Source organism: Agelaius tricolor, unplaced genomic scaffold, assembly GCF_023055355.1.
Source record: "Agelaius tricolor isolate 1412-34295 unplaced genomic scaffold, bAgeTri1.0.p SCAF_3, whole genome shotgun sequence".
Taxonomy (NCBI): Eukaryota; Metazoa; Chordata; class Aves; order Passeriformes; family Icteridae; genus Agelaius; species Agelaius tricolor.
Window position 1 is genome coordinate 47,070,585 of NW_027269263.1, and position 22,504 is coordinate 47,093,088.

Genomic DNA, 22,504 nt, shown 5'->3' on the forward strand with positions numbered 1-22,504 from the left:
GTGGTGCTGCTCTGTACTCAGAGCTCTCCAGTGGGGCAGGATAGAGATGGCTGGCTGAGGGAATGGAATCAGGCTCAAGAGGTTTGTGGTAACGTGGACTTTCACTCTTCACGGATTTTTGTTTCTTCCTCCAGCCGTTCCAGCTTAAATGCCAAAGTGGAAGAGTGCGTTAAACTAAACTGTGAGCAGCCTTACGTCACTACAGCAATAATCAGCATCCCAACACCTCCAGTCACCACACCTGAAGGAGATGATAGGCCAGACTCTCCCGAGTACTCGGGAGGAAACATTGTCAGAGTATCTGCATTATAAAACAAAGAATTATTTATAAATTAGCATAAAGACCACTTGCAAGCTGAGCTCGAGCAGTGAAAAACGAGTCGTGAGGAATGAGAGAGCTGACAAAGACAACGCCCCTTGACGAGTGTGCCAGTGGCCGCAGAGCAAGAGGTTCAGGAGAAATAAACTTTGTGGGTTTGGTGTCATAGGGTGTGAACCAAAAGGAGTTTCTTACCCCCTGTCCGAACTGATGCGCGGTGGAATCTTCTGTGACTTACTATATGAGCACAATGAAATGTCCCCATTGATGCTTCTTCTTATCATGAAAGCTCTTTTTAGAAAAAAACACAAACGAAAAAATAGAAACCTATGTTCCTGCTGAATGCAAACCAACAAGAAACATTTTGATAACATGTCTTTTTTTTCCCTGTTAATAAACCACAAACTTGTTGAAGAACTGTCAAAAAATGAATGAGAAAATGCTCATATGAAATATGTTTGTACTGACTGAAAGAACTACAACCATAATGCATGCTGAAATTATTTGAAGCTGTGATCTCAGTTTACTTTTGTTGTTTTTCAGATTAGGCATGATAAAATAATACTGTAGAAAGGGGCATTTCCGTGCACTTACAACAAGCTGATTGTTAATGTTCCATGGTAGTTGTACAAATAACTTCCCTTTGAAAAATGCAGTATTTCTTACTCAAACACTCATTAGTGAACTAAAGGTGTTCAGTTAGTTCAATATTTACTATTGTTTTATCTTGCTTCCTAGGTACTGTTACAACTGCAATAAGTCATTGTACACCTGTTGTATCAGGAATCAGGATTTTTTTTAAGGTATTTTACACAACTTCATCTACACTATAAACTTCTAATGGCAAACATTTAAATAATCTTACAGCCAAACTGCACCACAAATTGCTATTCAGTCATTGCTCCTTTTGTTCACTGCTCTCTATTTCTCTGACACTTCATTGCCCACTCCAACATACCTGTATCATTTGGGATTTCAAGGACACTGATGAATCAACAGTCTATTCTTCCATAGACAACTTGTCTACTTCTGTATTTTCAGAGCAAACTTCTTGTCACAGTTAACTGCTACAGGAGCAATCCTATTTGAATTAAAATTACCAAAAAATGTGTTTTGGGGATCAGCTAACACTTGTCTCCAAATGGTTCCTTTCTTACGTCCTGCAGCATCCAGAGTATTAGCTACACTGGAAGACACTGAAAGATATTCAGTAAAAATGATGGCTAAATTCTTTTTGTAATTATCTGTTAAACTTGCATCTTAAAACTTGTTTGAGAATTTATATTGTGTGAAAAATATTCAATTACCTACGAACAATGATAGAATAATGGATTGAGTCCCAAAGCTATAAAAATATAATTGATTTCAATTGGAATTTGCCTACATGGGCAGGCCTAAAAGCTAATATGAAGGCTTTAGAAGTTAAGGCTTCTTGGCTTCATTTATAAAAGACATTGATATTATCAGAAACCTTTCTGATAAAAAAGTGTAATTTTTCTTCATGACAGTACATTAGATGTATCATAATGCTTCTTATATTCATGACATACCATACATCGTATACATCAAATATACACAGAATATGTGCATATCAATACATACATATATACATCAAAAACACTGGATCAGAAATAATTGCATGTCTGCAAAATAAAATATGCATATAAATCAAAACGCTCAGTGCATTAGATGCCATTACAATAAATGATTAACACAGTTATTTAATAGTTTGAGTAGTGTATGTTTCAGTATAGTATTTGCTAGCATTCTACTGACCTGAAAATTTACATTAAAATACCCACTAAAAACTGAAACTTGCTGATGATACACTTTTTCTTGCACACAAATACTGGTCTTTCTCTCTACCTGTCAACAGTGAAGAGTAGATGATAGACTATCATGCTACAGTATATACACCAAAATACAGCATCACATATTAGAATTAAACTGCAAGTAAAAAGAGTAGATAATGCCATTCATTACTCTTTTACCTTATCATTTACTTACTCTGAAATTAATGCAGTCTTGGTTAATTTGCAATTAACTTCCCAATTTTTTTTTTTCAAATCAGAAGGATTTACTCATTGTAAACTGAACTTCTGCATTTCTTTCAAGCATCAGAGAGCAGAAGCATGGGCTGTGCTCTGAGCCAGAGGAAGGGCTCCTTCTGAGCAGCCCTGCCTACGTCCATTACCCAGCACTGCTCTCTCTTCCACCCTGCAGCAGATCTGCTGAAGCTGGTAGGTTACATAAACTTTAATGGATTCAAAGGAGAGGCAGAACACATCAGTTTTTGTACTTGCATCCTACTTCTATGCATGGTTACTCATACTTGGTCCCCACCTTTTCCCAAACATTTACTGATATAAAAACTGCCTTGATGTCAGCAAACTGCAACAACTTCTTTATGTCATGTGGTAATTCATGACTCGTTATATCAGCTAAAAAATGCAAAGGGGCAGTTACTAAACCTACTTTGGTACAGACTACACACAACCCAGGAAACCTACTGACTCCATCAGGTCATGTGTCTTTTAAAAGCTCTTTATTCTCCTGTTCATAGGCTCTAGAAGGAACACACTACAGCAATACACTTGCATAACAGTTATACCCCTGAAGCAACTTGTATTTTCATTTTTAAAATGCAGCTTAAGAGATGATTTAGTATGATTTTCCAGAATTCCAGTCTTGTCTCCTATTTCCATATGTCACATGCAAAACCATTAATTTATTCTGAATTTGGGAAATACACATTTTTTTGGTGTTTTAGGTGATTTAAATGCTGTTTTGGTAGTGAATGACTGTTGATGACTGTGTAAAATGCATCTGTACTGTACATGAAATGTAATTATTTCTGTGTATCATACAAAGAAACCAAGATTGTTGTTTTGACAATTTCGTTTGACAGTCATATATCGTATTTCAGAAGGCAGCATAATACACGTGTTATGCTGAATAAATAGACATTTGAGGAATATTTAAATAAAACATCTGCATGCTTGAATGGGTCAACTTGGTTTTGCAATAACTTATTAATGAAATTTTTTTTCCCCTCTAATAATTTGGAAGGAACACTTAATATGAAGTCAGCAAATATCCTAGACAGTAATTCCAGACAAGACATGAGTGTATCTTAACCATACTAGAACCATCAAGGCCAGGATGCCACAGCTCCACTGCAGAGTTGCCCTTCTCCTGAGGGACCAGCCATCACCTTTCACTTCCCAGCCTGCAGCAGCAGAGAAAATTGGAGCAGCAGTTTGAACACTTCCAGCAGTAAAAACTCAACCTCTTTATCTGTATTTTAAAAAATGTCCCTTATGTACATCCAAAAACCAAACTGCTCTGCTGGACTTCTCATACCCGCTATCAAATTCCCTTGATAAAATATGAGTGCACAGAGAAGATCAAACTTTTTGTAGTCTAAGAGCAGGTAGCAACACACCATGGATCACTAATGATGTAACTAGGGTAACTAGGTGCAGATGATGTTGATCAACCCTGGCGCACCTGATGGCTGTCTCTGTGAGGAGCTTGCTGCACTGGGTGGTGGGGAAAGATAACAGATAACACCTGTCTGTGAGCTATCCCAGAGCATTTTTGATAACAACTGTGCTCTCATAAAATAGCCACAGAAGGCAAACTGAAAACGTACACTTTACCTTTTGAAGTTGTGGATATACTCTTGGTGCAAGCATCCTGGCTACCAAAAGAAGGCTTTCATAGCAGAGAACCCAATGCAGCCTCAGCTGCTGCAGAGAGAAGGGGGCCTTCAGAGAGGAAGCTGATCTGGAAGAGGACAAATTACTGAAGCCACAGGATCTTTAAATTTTGTGCAGGGAGCGTGGTTAGGAGGTCATAAGCTCTCTTTGCTGCACCTGAGGCCCACCAGGGCTTTATTTTACAACTGTCTATGGGAATATTTTAGGACCATCACCTGTTCTAGAGGAGCCATCAGCTGATGGGATACACAAACATGTGGCTAAAAGAGTAGGAGCGTCAGGAGTGAACACAGATTGGCAATGTCCAGAAGATACATGGAATTATCCAGCAGCTTATTTTCTTACCCACCTATATCATCTAGTTGTCTACCTAACAGTATCTATGCACAAGGAACAACTGAAGTGGGGGAGTGCTGAATATAAAGGAAGTAGATATATAAAAATTCTCAAAAGTTTAGGACATCACATTTTTTTAAACAGGAAGTAGGCAATCATACACAAGTTGGAAAGTTTTAGATACAATCTCACTTCAACAATAGCATTCTGTATGAATTAAATGCAATGCTTGTAGTGGGCTGACAACACTGGCAGGATGCCAGATGTCCACCAAAGCCACTCTAGCTGTTCCCTTCTCAGCTGGGCAGGGAAGAGAAAATGTAACAAAGTAATATATCTTGGGTTCAGATATAGAGATATAGACAGGGAGAGATCACTCACTGACTGCTGTCATAGGGAAAAACAGACTTTGCTTGGTGCAATTTATTACCAATCAAATCCAAATAGGGTAATAAAAAAGAAAACATCTTTCCCCCATCCTTCCCTTTTACCTAAGCTCAACTTTATTCCTGAACTCTACCTCCTCCTCCTCAGACATGCAGAGAGACACGAAATGGGGTCTGTGGTCAGCTCATCATGTGTTTTCTGATGCTCCCTTCTTCTCCCAGGAAAGGCTCCTCACACTCTTTACATGCTCCAGTATGGGGTCCCTTCCATGGGAGATGTTTCTCCACAAAAATCTCCAAAGAGAGTCCTTCCCATGGAGTGCAGTTCTTCATGAACTGCTCCAGCATGGGTCCCCCCCAGGGTCACACACAGCTGCCATCAGACCTGCTGCAGCATGGGTTCCTCTCTGCACAGGTCCTGCCAGGAGCCTGCTCCAGTGGGGGCTATGACAAGGTCACAGCTTCCTTCAGGCACCCACCTGCTCTGGTGTGGGGCTCCTCCTGGGCTGCAAGTGGGTCTCTGCTCCACCATGGACCTCCCTGGGCTGCAGGGACACAGCCTGCTGCACCATGGGCTGCACCATGGGCTGCAGGGGAACCTCTGCTCTAGTGCCTGGAGCACCTCTTGCCTTTCCTTTTTCACTGACCTTTGTGTCTGCAGAGCAGTTCCTCCCACTCCCCTCTCCAGCTGCACTTGCTGTTGCCACAACCACTTTTTCTGCTTCTTAAATAGCTATCCCAGAGGTGTTACCCCTCCAAAGGGCTCATCCTTGGCCAGCAGTGGGGCCGTGCTGGAGCTGGTTGGCTCCGGCTCTGTCAGACACAGGGGAAGCTTCTCAGCTTCTCAGAGAAATCACCCCGTAGCCTCCCCACTACTGTGCCATGCAAACCTTTAGTGCTTCAATTTTGTAAGACTTTAATAATCTATGTTTTTCTGCACAGTCTACAGAATCACAGAATATTCTTGAGTTGGAAGGGACACACAAGGACCAAGTCCAACCCTTAAGTGAATGGCCCATATGGGGATTGAGCTTGAAACTTTAGCATTATTAGCACCATGCTCTGAGACCAAAAACAATGCTTTTGCAATAAAAACTTTAAAAGCTATTTATAAATCCCTTCCTCCACCACATTTAACTATATAGTTGCTGTAACCATCAGCCTCTTTTTACTATTCATTCTTTATATATTCCCTTATATTCATATATGCTTTTACAAAATGAAAAGCAATAAAGAAGAAAATACAGCTCTTTCCTTCCAAAAATCTTGGTCATACAACCTGTTAGCAGATGAATCAATACCAGGACCAGATCCAAGGACCAGAAAAGTGATCTTTGCCTCCTAAAAGCATGCTCAGCCCCACAGCAACAGGCACAGTCCCATGGACTTGGTACAGTCACTGGGCTGAACACAAAACTTGGTGCTGGCAGGAAGTGACCCCTTTTTCTGATACAGTTGCACTCCTTGAGTGCTCTCTGAAAAATGTTAAGGAGCATCTCTGCAGTTGTTTGCTTCAACAAGAAAGATTTAGTTCATTACACTTCATGCTGCAGAGAACAAAAACCACACCATCCTTCTCCAAGTACTCCTGTAAAACTGAGAAAAAAAGAAAATAAGAGGAAGTAGTTTTCACTGCCTCAAGTATCTCTAAATGTTCCTGTCTTGCCAAGCAGCCTCTCTCCTACATAGAATCTAAAGCTCTACAGGAAAAGAGCAGGCTCACCGCAGCCTAGCCAATTAATTTCAAGGCTCTTTGAAGAAGCCCTAGAAAAACAGGCACCTCATAGCCTGAGCAGTCAATGAAAAAATTCTTGAAGTGTTCCAATTTACAGATGAGACCTATTTCTGCAAATGGGGTTAAATACTCAAAATAGAATTATTCTTTCCCAGAATGTAGACAGGCTCAGGATTTGGGTAGCCAAGCCCAAGTGAGGTTTTGCTGACTGTAAATGTTCATTGTTGTGGAGGTCCATAAACACTGCTTTGAGAGGTTGGCTCTGTGTCTAAGCAATCCCTCTGCTGTTAAAGAAACGTGACTACACTTGAAGGCAGTGCTTCCTCACACCCAGACAGCTTAAAACCAAATGACCTGGGCTCTAAGTATCTCTAAATCCCAACACAATCCCCTAGCTTGGCTTGCCCTATTTGTTCCTTGATGAGCAGGTTAGAATATATCCAGGTTAGAAGATACACAGGCAACCCCCATGATAGTCTGAGCAGTCGTTGTATGGAAAGACCAGGAATATCTGAAGCATGGCTAAGCATGGCTTCCACAGACACTCCTGGGGTAAAACTTTAAGGGCTGAGGCTTACTGGAAAAAGGGAATTTTATATTTCTTTTTACATTACTTTTTTTACATTATTTAAGTGAAATTCCCTACATTCAGCAGTAATTCAATGCCAATAGTAGGCGTGTACACGTAATCCATAATCAAGATTTCCCAATTTCTGGTTTGTATGGACTTTTTTGATTTTTAAACAGGGGCAAGTGATGACTCAATGCATTGTGTAGCATCACTAGCATAGCATTCTGAAGCCTAGAGATGTCCTGCACTCAGCCTTTGTCAGACACCTGCTCCTCAGTAGGAGCTAAGGCAACGCTACCCAGGCTGAGCAGTGGGAGGGTGGCACTCAGCTCTGCCTGTGCAGCAGCACCGGGACAAGGCTTTCCAAGCAGAACATAAGAATGTATTCCTGACAAAGACACTCCCAAGCAAAATTTCGGGATGGTCTCTCCTTCTATCTTCTTTTTACCTCCCAAAATAAGTATTAGCATCTATAGAAGTGCAAAAGGAGAAAGGTAATCTTGCTTGCAATAGCACCCTTGAAATAATTATCCCCAGAAGCAGACTGCGGAAAAGCAAACAGCCCACACAACTGAAGTGCTTAATTTCACAAGCCCTTAAGAAGTTTTCTCAGAAGTAATAAAAAAAAAAAAAAAAGAAAATTGCACTAACATTGCAGCTTCTCCCCAACAGAGTAAGTGGAATAGGTAAGTCAAATTAACTCACACTAGCAGGAGGACCTTCCCAATGCCCATCCAAAGCACTCCCACTCTAGGACTAAAAAAACAAAAGCCATTACAGAATTTAAGAGAAAAGTAATTTTATTGTCTACCAAATCACACCTTGATTTCTTTTTTACTTTTACAAATTCCAAAACAAATGAACTAATTTTTAATGTAATATTATGTGAAAAGCCCATTTGCCACAAACTACTATACTCAATGAAACAAATATATATTTCAAGAGTGTGGCCAATTGTAAAAATAATCCTATGACATAGACATTGCTCATAAAAATACAGTAAAATGCACTTTCCCCACCTCAATAAATACATTTTAATCTGTTTCTGGCTGGCATTTTAGGCCACCAGAGATTTCTTAATGAAGCACTCATCAAAGTAAAATTTTTCCTTGTGTACTTTTACAATTATTGCAATAGCATCCAGAACTGTAAGCATTTTTCCTGCAGTCTTTTGTTTCTACCTTCAGGGGAATCATGGACAGGAGAAAAGATTTATCTATAAAAATGTGCTACTCCCATATTGATTCCCATTTTGGCAAGAATGTTTAAGGTTTTCTTCCTTTTTACTAAGAAACAGTCCACAGAACAAACTGTTTGAAGGAAGAATTCTCCAGAAAACTAAAGTCTATTGTCCATAGCAACAGTTTTGTTTTCAATCCCTGTTTAATATATTTAAAACTAAAAAAAACATTATGTTAGATAAAAATAGAAGTTTTAGAACATCTTTAAGAACAAAAACTAAGATAAAGATTTTGTTAGAAAAAAGAAAATCTCGCCCTTTTTACAAATCTTGCAAATTTTTGAATCCAAGTACTAACTTGAATTGTAGCTCTGCTTTCCATGCACACATGAAAACACACAACTATACATACATAGATCCCTGATAAAGATATTTTCCAAATGGCTTATTAAAAGTCAATTTCAGCTGAAGTCACATTTTGTTTGCTGAAAGCACAGTTGTTTCTTCAGAAGATGAATATTTCTCTTCCCTTCCCATGATGCTTCCTTACAGGTTCAGTGTACCTGTGATTGATGTCAGTGTTTTACACTTCACACAGCTTGTGCCAACGACTATTACTGTGCCCAACTGAATGAGTGCCTTTTAGAAATGAATACACAAAATCAACTCTCTTTCACAGCTGAGGACATGGCTAAGAGGCTGGCAACAGGCTCATCTTTCTTTGCTGGTCTTCTTCACTTCCATTCATTAGCTGGTTTCCAACACATAAGAACACTGATATATTTGATGGAACAGAACAGAAGTAACAACAACACAAAAAATCCTCTGTGACTTCGCCGATTCATTGGATCGCTTACAGCTCTTCCATTTCAAACTGTGTACTAAAGCTGTTTGCCATGGATGTATGTTCAAAGATCCTGGTCAGGCTTGGTTTCAGTAGCTCCATGGAATGACATGACAGCTCCTGCGAGGTATCACTCTTCAGTGCCATGATCTGATCTGCTCTGGGATCCCTTCTGTCATAGTACAGAGCCCACAGCAAAGTAATAGTGAGGATCATGGCCAGGATCTGCATTACTCCAATAGAGATTCCTAGGAATCTCAGCACTTGCAACTGCTTCGTCCCCCTCAAGAAAGTGTACATTTTTTTACCACATCCCTGTAAAACAAAAACAGATTAAAAAACAGTCAGTAATATTTGGGTTGCAGTTCCCAAGGCTTAGCTCATCCTAGCCACTACTGTCTTTTCTGGCTCTCAAGAATCTCTCACTTCCTTCAAACCTTCCTTCCTTCATTCCTTTGAAAATTATTTTGCCTACTTTTAACTGCTTCCATAATCCCAAATTTAAGTTTGCTCATACACAGAGACTTTACCGAAAGATATTTGTGCTACTTTTCAGAAATAACTCAAAGTTAATCTGAATTACCATCAACTCTCACTAACTGTTAAAGAAACTCAACTTGTTTTGCGAAGCTTTAAAAAGCCATTAAAATCCTTTTTATTATCTTGTTTCTCTCTTTAAATTGAAGATCTTCAAAGCTGCCAACTATTTTAAACTCTTTTAGACTTTTCCTACACATAATACTACACTCTGAAGCTAAAACAGTATTGTAGGAAAGATCTATGAACCTGCGTAGCCTCATCAGCAAACATCCCATGAAAACTATGCCGCAACACTGTAAGCTGATGTTCATAGAAATGGAATTTAGCTCTTTCCAAACCTTCAATGCAGGCTCCACAGTTTGCTTCCATGGCCAACTAACTCCCACATAAGACCTCAGAAAAGCTCCCAAGCCCGTGTAAGGCTGCAGGGATTCACAGAGAGGCAGCAGCTTTGGGAACTGCTGGCTAGGAGTGCAAACACAAGTTACAGTGCTGTTGCTCAGAAAGGGTGATGTGAGTCTTAGAGACAATAAAACCAAGAAGAGAGGGACCTCTGCTACTCTGCATGATGCTTATTCTCTATTCTAAGCTTTGCAGGGTTTCACAGCACAATTATCAAAGTAAAATACATATCAAGGGCAAACTCAGAGTAACAAATTGGATGGGCACTGGTCCCAGACACAGACATCACGAATCCATCAAAATGGGCACTGTCTTGAGAATGTTATTTGTTGCATTTACATCCTCACTTCATATTTCTTATAGCTTTTCTAAGAAAATAAAGCAATTGATCAAAGTGATGGAATCTGAAGACAGGACATGATAAATAACACTTTTCAATCACACATAAATTCCCCAAAGCCAATTTCCCCAAAGCCAATTTCAAATGCTACAGTCCTAGAAGCATTTGATGTAAGGTCCAATTTTTGCCACACACACAGAATTCCCACTGTACTCAACCGATTTTCATTTAGGATGTAAATAAAATTAATGTACTCTATGATAATTCTACCAGAATAAATTATACGATCTTGATGTCTTTGCTTGTTTCATTGCTTCATTTTCTAAACAGCAGCAAAGACACACAAAAAGGAGCAAATATGCATTCTTTGAAATTAAAAAAAAAAAAAGTAACACTGTAGCAAAAGCAATGTAATTGGAATTGAGAGGGGGACAAAAACTGTCACATTGGCATCTTCTTTTCTTCAACTGTAAGGCAGTTGCAGCTATATCACTTCCCAAATCTGTTGTTAATTACAGAGAAACTGGCTGCATTTTAATACTTTTAACTTAAAGAGATGAAAGTGCATGCTGGTCACAATTCAAAAATGTTCTACCACAGCAATATTCAAACTTATTTCATTCGTTGCCTAGAGCAAACACCCACTAACAGAGAGCAATACCATTAATGCCTACATCTCCTGCAGTACACAGACACATAACTGAGACAAATTACGCCCAATCTAGGTAGACTGCTTTCCTCCATTCAATGATGCTCTTAGAGCTCTGCTCTAATACATGTTCAAAATCAGTTTCAAAACTGAGAAAACACAGCCAGCCCTGTTAACTTCACATTCATGCATTTTATTTCTGCTTATGTGACACTTCCATAGTTGGCAGCCTGCAATTAAACAGTACATAAATACACTTCCATCAGCAAAAGCTTGTCACTAAATGGGGAGCTCTTGTTGACAAATCAAATATAGTCTAAAACTTTGCAGCAATCATTCAGGAGAATCAGCTTCAGATTCCTACAAAGCTACAGATTAAAGGCCTGATTCATTTGCTTTATACTTTAAGTCTTGAGATAGAAAAAAAATATTTCTTATTTAGTATATATTACTGATTTAATTCATAGAGTAAGAATCTGAACTGAAATAAAGAACTTCACTGAGCAAAAAAATAAGCCATCAGCAAACTCAACAAATCTTTTGTACACCCAAATTTTGAATATACTCAAAAGTATATTGATGCAAGTTGTAAAATTAAATATTAAAACAAACCAAAATTAAGACAAAAATAATTTAATTGAATTTTGAGTATACTCTAAATTATGCCAGAAACCAAAAGATAATATTGAACATGCAAGTTTGATTTTTTTTTAAGATATTGATTCCCACCAATCATTTTATCTACACTGCAGCTCCCAATCACAAGATGGGCAAAGCTCCTCTTGTCCTCAGACCACAATAAACCTCCAAGGCCACATCATCTTCTTCACACTTCCCCCCACAACCATGCTCTAAGGTCAGTCTGTTCATGAAACTGCACCAAAGGTGAAACTCATCAGAATAAAAGCAATTCAAGAAATTGAAAAATAGCTTTCAATATCCAGCAGGGAAAATATGATTCCTGACAGAAGTACTTTCAAGCAGAACTGTAAGTCACCTTTCTTTCTGCAAAAATTAAATTGTGAAGGATTCCAACTTAGACTATAGAAAGCTCTGAGTTCCCAGCAAAAAATCACAGTGCAGCTACAAAAAAAACTCATTTATCAGTCCCAGACAAACCAAACTTCAGTTTTCTTAAGTACTACAAAGAATATTTCTGAAGTACCAGAATGGACTTGCCAAATATTTACATAAACCAATTTTAGGCTAGCAAGGCTAATCTTATCAGGCTCCCTCTCAAACCACCAGACTATGCAAGTTTGGTTTGAATCACTTTCTAAAAAAGCTTTTTCCTTCAGTTCTCCAAAGCAGAAGTTAGGCAGATTAGTCCTGCAAGTGTAAGCTGTTTTTGCATAATACCGATAAACTTATTAGCAAGCACACTGTGAGAGTCTGTGAAACACCCCACAGGCAAATGCCATGCAAAGAAACATTTTGCCAACAAAAACTGTATGTATCTCAAAGAGAAATGAAGTATTTTTGTGGCTGATACTACTGAACACAGCCTGTCCCTTTTTGGAATGGATTCTGCAGTGGAGAACCAAAAATAAATTTTTGCTAACTGCTGAATCCATGCAAAATGCTCTGCAGTACAATAAGGGAAAAAACGTAAGTGTGCCCTTCAGATTTCTTTTGGAAAAAAAAAAAAAGCCAAGCAGCCCTTCTTTTATCAAATGGGTCTTAACACTTATTATTATGTCCTACATAATAATCATCTTTGGCTGTTAATTTTCTCCAAATAGAATCAAAAGAACCTGACCATATGAAGGGCTCAAAGAACCATTTTCCTGGACTATGGCATGGGCATGAAAGGTTAGCAAAAGAGGTGACACAAGAAAACCTTGCACTTTGGACACTACATTCCAATGACTAATACTTCTCAGAAATTTTTGAGCTTCCTGTGCTCAAAGAGCAGTTTTTCACTGAGTGACACTGCTTACATACTCCTGCATTTCAGGCAGGGAGCAAATGAATGTTCTACAGCTTCTATATACTCCTTGGAGACTCTTTACAACAGACTTGTCTGTATGGTAGTAACAGCAGCAACAGTATTACAAAAAGCAACCATTATTGCAGTGTAAGCCACAATTTTTAGCTTTTCAAAAGGCGTAAGGGACTGGTAGAAGAAGCCTGAATGCCTTTCTCATTCAGGGACTGACACTTTTAAAGCATAACCAGTGCTGTCAGTGCTGTGAGCCTTACCAAAAGGCAAGAGAAGGTCTGCAAGTAACTGGTGGGAAAAACCCCAACCTCTGCCAGCATCTTTAAGGTTCCTAGCACAGACTAGCCTTCTGAGGCACCTGCCTTTTGGCTGCTCTATCTTCTCTCTTCCTAGTGAAAGCACACAGCCTCCTAAAATGGATGTCTGAAAATCCAGATTAGATTAAATAATTTCTGTTCATAGTCAGTACCACACAAATCAATTTCCCCAAAACTTGACTGTTTCCTGGCAATAGCTAGTATTCATTTTGGCTTGTTTATACAGTGAATCTCCTCTGCTTCAGAGGTGTTGGTCTATACCTTCTTAACAGGAGCCATGCAACAGATTCTTCTAAGAACAGGTCATAAACAGCCTCTGAGACTGGGAGAAAATAAAATTTTTTTTGGGTCCTCTTCCATAATGCAGAGCTGCACCATCCACTGGAGAAATGTTCATGCTGCAGCATCTGAAAGCATGATTGTAAGGCCCATCCTCCTTCCTATGCACCCTGTATTACTCCAAAAGCAATTTGTGAAGAATGCACCTCTGCTCAGATCCTCACAACTATGTGACTGAGCCATGCTTTCTGTCCTCTGTTGGACTACTTGGACTGCTGGTCATTCTACTGCTACTGAATGTACAATTACAAGTCTTCAGAGATCTCCTAGCATAAAAAAAAAGGTGGCTAACAAAGTAGTTTTCAGAAAAAGGTGACTTTAGACACTATCTGTGAGAAGAGAGTTTTAGTAAAGAGCATATTTTCTTGCTTTTATAATTTTCACCCTAAAAACAGTATTATCTTGCTATCATGATGACCTCCCTTACCCACTTCAAGTTCAAACAGGTCCTTGCCTTGTTTTAAGGCTTTCTTTGTAATTCTTTTTAAATTATCATACTGTAATATAGGAAGAGTGCTTTCACAACAAGTTTCTAGACATGCTGAGAGTACAACCAAATTATCCACCTCCTGACATGATTCCTGTTAACAAGAGAGCTCTCATCTTTCAAAGGAATTATCAAAAGCGTCCTTCACGGTACAATTCACTAAAGTACTCTTCCACTTACCCTGTGGTAGTTTGATGGGATGGAGCCTGGACATTATGTCACACCTAATTTATAACTTTTGGATTGGAACAAATTTGAAATCCAACCTAACAGATACAAAACAAACACTTCAAATTTTAAGTACATCTCAGGTTCTAATGTCATTGCCACTAACTCATCTCACTTCCAGGTAAGGGGTGAGTGGGTAGGTTTGTTTTTCCTTCTTCTCTCCCTCTGCTTCAGCATCAGCAAATAATAACCATAAACACTTTCCATAAACACAATTACTCTACAAAAAATTACTCTATTGCACTGCAAATTATGAATTTGGAAAATTACTGGGTCAGGAAGAATGTACAAAACCTTCCAATATACTCGTATTTTTCTCCTTACCTCCTGATAGAGGTCACTGAGATCCTGATGATGTGCCTGCTTAGAGCATCCTGGGAACTCCCTGACACAACAGGAGTCAGGTGGCCAGTCCAATTCTGTCATTTCCAGCCAGTCTGTGAAGTACACCACGCCACAACATTTAAACTGCAAAGGAAGGATCAGCCAAGATCAGTAATAATGATGCTACTTCTTCAACAGGTTAAGTAGGTCACCAAAAAACCTAACAAAGTTCTTAATACCAACTTTCAAAATATTTACATAGAACTAAAACCACCTATGAGTGCTTCCATGTATCTTGTTTTGCTATACTTTGACATAAAAGCAACATGAAAAATGTAATATAGTGACCAATGAATACCTGAGAAGCAGCCAACAATAACTGCTCTGTCCTTTAAATCCCAACTGCTTCCTCAAAGGATGCTTCACAGAAATTGTCCTATCTCTGGATTCTCCTATCCTTATTACAAGGAACTAACACAATTTCATGTCAAAATGCAGACTAATGAACAAGTATACATGTGGCTGAAAGGAGTAGCAGAAAAAGGTCATACTAGTGAGGACTATTCTTGCAAGTGCACAACTACAGACACATTTGCTGAAAACAGAAAAAGCACAGATTTATCTGAATATAAGAAAAAAATTTAAAAAGAAAAAATGTATAGAAAATCACAAATGCTGAAAGAAAAACTGAAAATGGAAGGAAGGGTATCACATTAAATTAAAATACTGCAACAAAATCAACCACAAAAATAACAAGTTTGGCTGCAAAGCAGATGAGCTACAAAACCCACCAGGACCAACAACCTGTCTTCTTCTCTGCAAAGCACACCCTGAGATTAAAAGCCAAATTACCAGTCTCCCACATTAGCAGCTGCTTTCACACAGAAAAGGGTGAAGCAGCTACATTAGATTTGGTTTGGCACTGGATGTGGACTTGACATGACTGAAAGATGGTTTGCTGCAGAAGTAAGATGCTACCTTTCTCTGCCTGAACATCCTCCAGGACCAGCCCGAGTGTAAGTAATTCCCTGAGTCCTTTAATCCACAGGCTTGGGAACACAGCTGGCCCTCTCTACCTGCTTCAGAGCCAGGGTCCTGTATTCCACACCACTCATTGCTCACAATCAAGCAGATCAGTGCCCAGACATGCTGGCATGCACTGTGCCTTTAATTCAGCAGTCCTCTTAAAAATCTCACTTCTCCCTTCTATACCACAGCTCTCGTGTCTCAGTTTTTATTGGTTTGTTACTGAAACTCCTCCCAGCACTGGGCTTTAAGGAAAGCTCAAGCTTTGGCTCCTCATTGCAATTGCAATTAATCACCCTTTTCTTGTATCTTTGATCTTGCTATCTTTTCTTCCCCCACCAAGTTCTTCTTTGCTGACCCTTTCCATCTTCCCTACCACAGTCACAACTTTGATATTAGACCAGCAAGAGAATTGGGGAAAAACACATTTCCCATCTCACTCAGATATTAAAAGATACAGAAGAAAGAATACCAAGCTGATTGGGGCTGAACCTCTGAACAGAAATTGCAACACAGATTTTAACAGAACAGATTTGAAATTGCAACACAGATTTGAACAGAATTGCAATTACAATTCTGCTGACTGAAGAAGGGCCACAAGTGCTTACTCAGACATAAAGCACATACCAGGCTCATATATCTAGCATCTAAACTATGGGTAGATGGAATATAAATGAGAGCCCACCAGTTAAATAGAAATTGTAAAAGAGCTTTCTCAGTTCCCCAAATCATTCATCTGGTCACAGGTGCCATTAGGAAAATCTAACTTCTAAAAACTTCTTCTAATTTCTAAAGGAAATTCTTCTCCCCTAGAAAAATCAGGATTTAATTGAAGTTTTATAATTAATATTCATATTACAACCACTCATTATGATGAAACTACAACAGCTAGGAGAGGAGGCAGTATTTAATTTAATCAACCTATACATTCCAACCAAGATACAGTACCAGCTCCATTCAAGGCAAATTGATTGTGACTCTTTGGTTGTATTATCTCAGGTACAGAATAGACCTCTGTTCCCAAATAGGGAAATAAATACTCTACCTGCACATGAAGAATGACTCCATTTCACAGAGCACTAACACGGCCAGAGCAGGGAACTGAGCGGGGGAGGAGGGGGGCGCTGGTGTGTAACCTCTTTCTTCCAGATTTTAGTATAAATACAGACTAACCAAGTGCTGCCAGGAAATGTTTAAATAAACAGGAAATCTGTGCAACAATGAAAGATTTCAACATTTCAACTAGGGCAGCACAATGACAGGCATTTAAAGAGTTGTCTTCCTGCACGTGAGTTATATTTGGAGTTAATGGGTTTTACCTTGGGCGATTTCATGTTTCCGTAACATAATACTTCATTCTATAAAAACAGTTCTGAATTTTAGTAGGCTAGAGGGCAAAGCTGTGAATACACAAGGAAGCTTTTTGGTTTGTTTCCCACCCCCCAGTCAAAGGAAATAAAAACCCTCATCACTTTCACAAACCTCGGCCAAAGAGACAGTGTTGGCATCTTTTTGGAAACTTCCTTTCCCATTCCTTTCCAGCTAAACATATCTTAACCATGACAGCTCCATGAAAGGAAACTAACAGAGCCTATGGGAAGGGGAGCACAGTTTAATATTAAAACAACATATAGATACAGTCATTTTACTTTACCTGCAGATTTTTAATTTTACATATATCATATATCCTTTAATGCTATCGTAATCCTAAAAGGTATTGGTGTCCTAACCGTACTGAAAAAAGATATGAGAATATAAGCAACTTAAATTAATTTATTAACATTCTAGTTTTGGTGTTTAAGTACCTTTAGGGCCTACAAAAAGCAAAGAATTGGATATCAAGTGATGGTAAAAGACACTATACAGTGTTTCATACCAAATGAACTTGCATTTATTTTGCCTACTCACTTAAAGCCAAACCTTTTCACTGAGCAGGTGCTCCTTTAGTTCATGAATTAACTATCATCTTACCTCCCTCTGGAAGAAATTCCAAGCATGGGTCAGCCACTGGTACCTAGGTAGGCCATAATTGGTCATCCTGGCTTTCAGTGTGATCATATCGGACCACTGCACTGGAACCTGGAGCAAGGAGAGAGAAGTGACTGACACAGTGGATCAGCAGGCTTGTGGCTCCAAACCCCCAGGTTCCATCTGTACTGAGATCTTTGCAGTGCAAGGACTAAAATAACTGTGTACACAAACAAAACAGGAAAACAAGTGTTGCAATTTTCATGATACTAATACTTTACAAGCTTTTCTTAAAATATCAAGGAAAAGTTATTTGTGTCCTTTGCTTACAAATTAATGTACATTGAAAAGCAGTTACATTTTGGAGACATTCAGGGACAATTCAGTACAATTTATTTATATCATTACCAGATTTTTTTACCTGGCATAAAACTTGAACTGAGTCCTATCCAAGTCATCAGGGATGGTATTTGTCTGCCCTAGTTTAGGTTTCCCCCGGTGTTGTCTTAGACAATGGAAATAAACAGCCAAATAGGGAAATTCATCTCAAGATAAATAATTTAAACAGAGCAGATGAATTATTCCCTTGAAGTCTCAAATTCACTTCACTGTCTAAGGTGAAAAATTTTGATTTAAATGTCTAACTTCTACATATGTAAAATTAATTGAGATAAATTCTATCCCTGGAGCTTTTTCAGCCATTTTCTGGCTTTGTCTGGAGTCCTGCACACAGGTATACTGAATGTGCTCCATTTCAGTAACTTGTTCAAGAACAGTAACAAGAAGTATAGACAAGGCCCTATGACCTTTTTTCCCAAACACACTCACAGACTTGTGAATATCCTCTTCTGAAAGGATTCCTGAAGTATTTTTCTTTCAATTGTGACAACTCAGAAGTGAGGTGCTGGAGCACTCACTCCATTGTCTGAATATGACACCTCAGTTAGCAATTGTTGCAAACAGAGGCAAGCGCTATGGCACCTGGCATACAGTGAAGTTATGAGTCAAAATCAAAACCTCACTTCAGTTCAGCAGCACAAATTTCAGTGTGCCAAAACAAAACAAGGATCTGAAGGCTGCAGTCACCATTCTACGTCACCACATACCATCCATGCTGCGTTTTGCCTTGTCTCTATCAGCCTTAATAGTCATGGTGAAAGAATATACAACTGCATTATCAACTGTCACTTGCATGGGAGCGGAGTCCAGCTCCTCTAGCAGCCATGACTTTGCTCTCCTATTCAATTTGAAGCTAACAGTAAGGGCATTCTGTAAATGGCAAAAAATGTTATCTAAGAAGAGAAAATTTGCACAATACTTCTCAAGGAATCTGGTCTTCATTGTGCTAGATGCTCTGCAAAAAATATAGAGACAATCACTGCCTGCCTGAGCCCATAATACAAACAGGAACATTTGATAACATTTCATTACCGCTGCTAAGTTATATTACATTTTTGATACCCTAGTAAAGCTTCATATTGCCAATGTAATAATAAGGTCCCAGAAATTTAACATGCCTTTCACTAAGCAGATTTTTTGCATTGAACTCATGATGGTTCACGTGAAAAATATGTTAGCAGTACAGTACTAAAAATATATAAAAGTATTATCATAGGATATTTCTATCACAAACATTTACACAGGTCACTATAATAAATTAATTTGGTTTTGCACTCAGTGCATTTCTCTTTCATCTGCATTGTAAGCTAGCACTCCACTTTCTTTGGATAATATTTGACAGTGCTGCAATTAAGCAAATATTTGCTAGAATATTTTTTTATTAACTTGAGTTAAACACATTCCAAGGTTACGTCCACAACAGAATACATTCAACTTCTTTACAAAATCAATGGAAATCAGGAAAATAAATATTCAAGAAGTGAGAGAAGGAAATTAAAAGCAAAGCGAAACAATGTAAACCCCACTGCAGGGAAGGAATTTGAATGCTGGAGCTAAGGAGGGATTCCAGAATCTGTGTGTTTGCTGCAAGAATGCCAACAGGTAAAACTGTACAGGTAATAGGTACATTGATGTACCTATTAAATATCTTGCTGTCACCTCATATACACACTAGTGCACAATAATATACAACTGAGATGCATTCCTCTGACTATGCCCAATACTCATGTGTAGACAAACAAAAATAAGAGATGCTGCTTTGATTTCAACCTAAGTTCTATAAAGCTCAGTCTGCCACTGAGATCTAATTACTCATTATTATTTTTTTAATGACTATCAAAGCTTGATCAATGCATAAACAAGCCAAGGACCCACACTGGCTTTTCAATCTTGTGGGTGGAATAAATTAGTAATGAGGCACATTACATGCTGAGAGCTATCAGGAGCTGGAAGGAAAGCTGTTTATGCAAGGACTCTTAGAGATTCAACTTGTCCACATACCAAGGAAAGCCCATACTGGATCAGCAGAGGCAGCTATGCCTCAGTGACATTTCTGACAACATCACCCACACTACACTACACACCCACCTACACCAATGCCAACTGATCTCTGAAACCCACCAGGGGCTCATGTGATTTAATGCTACACTGAAACCAATATGATATCAAGACAACTCTATGGTTATAAGAGGGAACTGTCTTATCTTCATGGAGTAGGAGGAAGCACATTCTATGGAATGACCTGCACAGGTATGGAAGAACCACTGAAAAATAACTTTTCTCTTCAAGACTGCCACATTCCTTATGATTTTCAGCAGCAAGAAACCCACCTCATCACATGAAGAACAGTGTTAGGACAAAGGGAATAATAGTAAGAAATCAGATAAAAAGAGAAAACAACAAAAAAACAACAACCAGAAAGACCCAACCTAAACCAGTATTTCAGGAGATGAGGAATAAAAAAACCCCACATATATATAGGCAGAGAAGAAAAGAGACAAAGAAAAGCAAAAAAAAGAGCAACTGTGTTTGCTGTGACCCACTGCAGAAGCTGCAGACATGTAATCCAGTGCTGCTTCCTTTAGCAAAGGGCTGAAGGGACAGCCATGCTTCCTTCTGAAGGGAAACAGCTTGACCAGTGACATATGGTAGGGCTATGCCAGCCTTTATCAAACTGTCCCAGGTTTGGGTTTCAGCAGAATAGTAGATAACCAAAAGCTTGGGGGTCAGACTAAAACACACCACACTTCAGGTTTTCTAACTAAATAGTGAAGGCTGAAAAAGCACGTTCCAGTGCTGTGAAGGCTATGATATTTCAGGCAGTTTCCACTGACAAGATTTTTGTGGAATTATGCATTTTAGTTGTAACAATCATCCTTGGCAAAACCCCTGCAGAGGGCAGCTGTGCCCATAACATGAAGAATGCCTCTTGTCTGTATTCCCAATTTTAAAATGAATCAACACAAGCTGACATTTAAAGCAAAGGAACAGCCTTAATCTCTATTATATTAGAAAAGCTTCCTGGAATCTGTACTGCAAGGGAATGAATTCTGATGCAAAGTCCTGCTATGTAACTTCAAATCTGCCAGAAATTCCTTTGGTCCAAGTACTGTGTAAATATCAAGAAAGCCACCTCAACATCTTACTGCAATATAATTGTCATTCACTGTTGGAAAGACCACTATATTGGGCATATCTTGGCAGATGAGAGAAAAATATTTGTCCCTCTGTTCATAAAAATGTACCAGACTGAACACAAGATGTAAGGATATAGCAGCCAGCAGTTACATTCCAGTTTAATTTGCTCAACACTTACCTATTTTCTTACATGATGGTTACAATTCCTCAGTTTGAAAAGTTAAAGGCTGATGTAGTTATAAAAACTAGACAGAGATAAAACCTCTTCACAAGTTTACAAAAGAGTGTTTTCTAGTTAAGACATGTTTTGCTTAAAACTGGCATTTATAGCTTGTGGAGGCAGTGTGCAGATTTTAGCAGACAGCAAGTCCTCCACGGAAAGAACATGCTGTCTGTTTACAACATAGTACACTCTTTAAAACGCAAAGAACTTTTGGGAAAAAATCCCTTCCAATTCTCTTGTCTCCTTTCTCAAAATCCATATTTAATACTGAAGTTCTAATTTATCCTCAAAAATATCAAAGACTTCAAAGAGAACCTGCCTGAACAACAATTAACAAAAAATTAAGCTCTTAAATGGGGGATGAAGGAGTTGGTTCTCAAATAGAGAGGGGGTAAGGAGAAACCCAGACAGGGCCTTCCAGACAGACAAGCTCCCCCAGGAGAATTCTCCGTTTAAAATGAAGGCAATCAGTTGAAATTAAACTGTCAGAATAATGAACAGAGAAACACTACAGCAATTAGAAAACAGCTAGCTAATGGAAAACTTAGTTTTATTCTGCTGAAAAAATGCAGCCTCCTTTTCTGACTCACCGTTATTTCCTGCTCGTAGGTCCAAACACCACAGGCCAGTTCAACGCAGAATATTACAAGCAAGCTTCCAAAATACTGCAGAAAACAGAATGGTCTTAGCTATTATTTATCCTCTTTGAAATAAAAATATTTCTCAAAGTTTGATAATGTAATTTCTCAAAGTTTGTTAATGTTTTTTCAAAGTTAAAGAACATCTGAAAATATTATTAAAATTTCACATGATTTAAGACATGGAAACAAAAATACATTTTTGTAACCAAAATATGGAAGACTCAGGCAGCAAACTTTATAAAAGCTAAAATCATAGGACATTTCTTTCTTGAAAACTACATTCTTATCAAAGTGATTTAGATATATAAGGTCTGGTCTAACTGTACAAATATTCAGAGATTAATTGAAATATCTTTTTCTATTAGAAGGTATAACCCTTGAACTATTTAAAAACAGGAAATACAAGTGTAAATGAAGAAGTACAAACCTTGGTAAGGATGCTTAAGAA

At 38.6% G+C, this 22,504-nt stretch overlaps 2 protein-coding genes across 5 annotated transcripts in view; one reads left to right on the top strand and one right to left on the bottom strand.

The window, feature by feature from the left end:
• The window catches only part of KCND2 (potassium voltage-gated channel subfamily D member 2), a 266,377-nt gene extending 263,046 nt beyond the window's left edge, over positions 1-3,331 (top strand). For both annotated transcript variants that reach the window (XM_071423720.1, XM_071423716.1), the window contains exon 7: positions 135-3,331. In XM_071423720.1, the coding sequence (XP_071279821.1) occupies positions 135-312 (178 nt within the window). In that variant the 3' untranslated portion in view covers positions 313-3,331. The remainder of the gene's footprint in view (positions 1-134) is intronic.
• A 4,520-nt stretch (positions 3,332-7,851) lies between these two features.
• The window catches only part of TSPAN12 (tetraspanin 12), a 44,212-nt gene continuing 29,559 nt past the window's right edge, over positions 7,852-22,504 (bottom strand). For 2 of the 3 annotated variants that reach the window (XM_071423721.1, XM_071423722.1), the window contains exons 5-8: positions 22,006-22,080; positions 17,659-17,766; positions 14,662-14,805; positions 7,852-9,408 (exon numbers count right to left, since the gene is read on the bottom strand). In XM_071423721.1, the coding sequence (XP_071279822.1) occupies positions 9,103-9,408; positions 14,662-14,805; positions 17,659-17,766; positions 22,006-22,080 (633 nt within the window). In that variant the 3' untranslated portion in view covers positions 7,852-9,102. The remainder of the gene's footprint in view (positions 9,409-14,661; positions 14,806-17,658; positions 17,767-22,005; positions 22,081-22,504) is intronic. The other variant, XM_071423723.1, reaches the window with a different exon arrangement.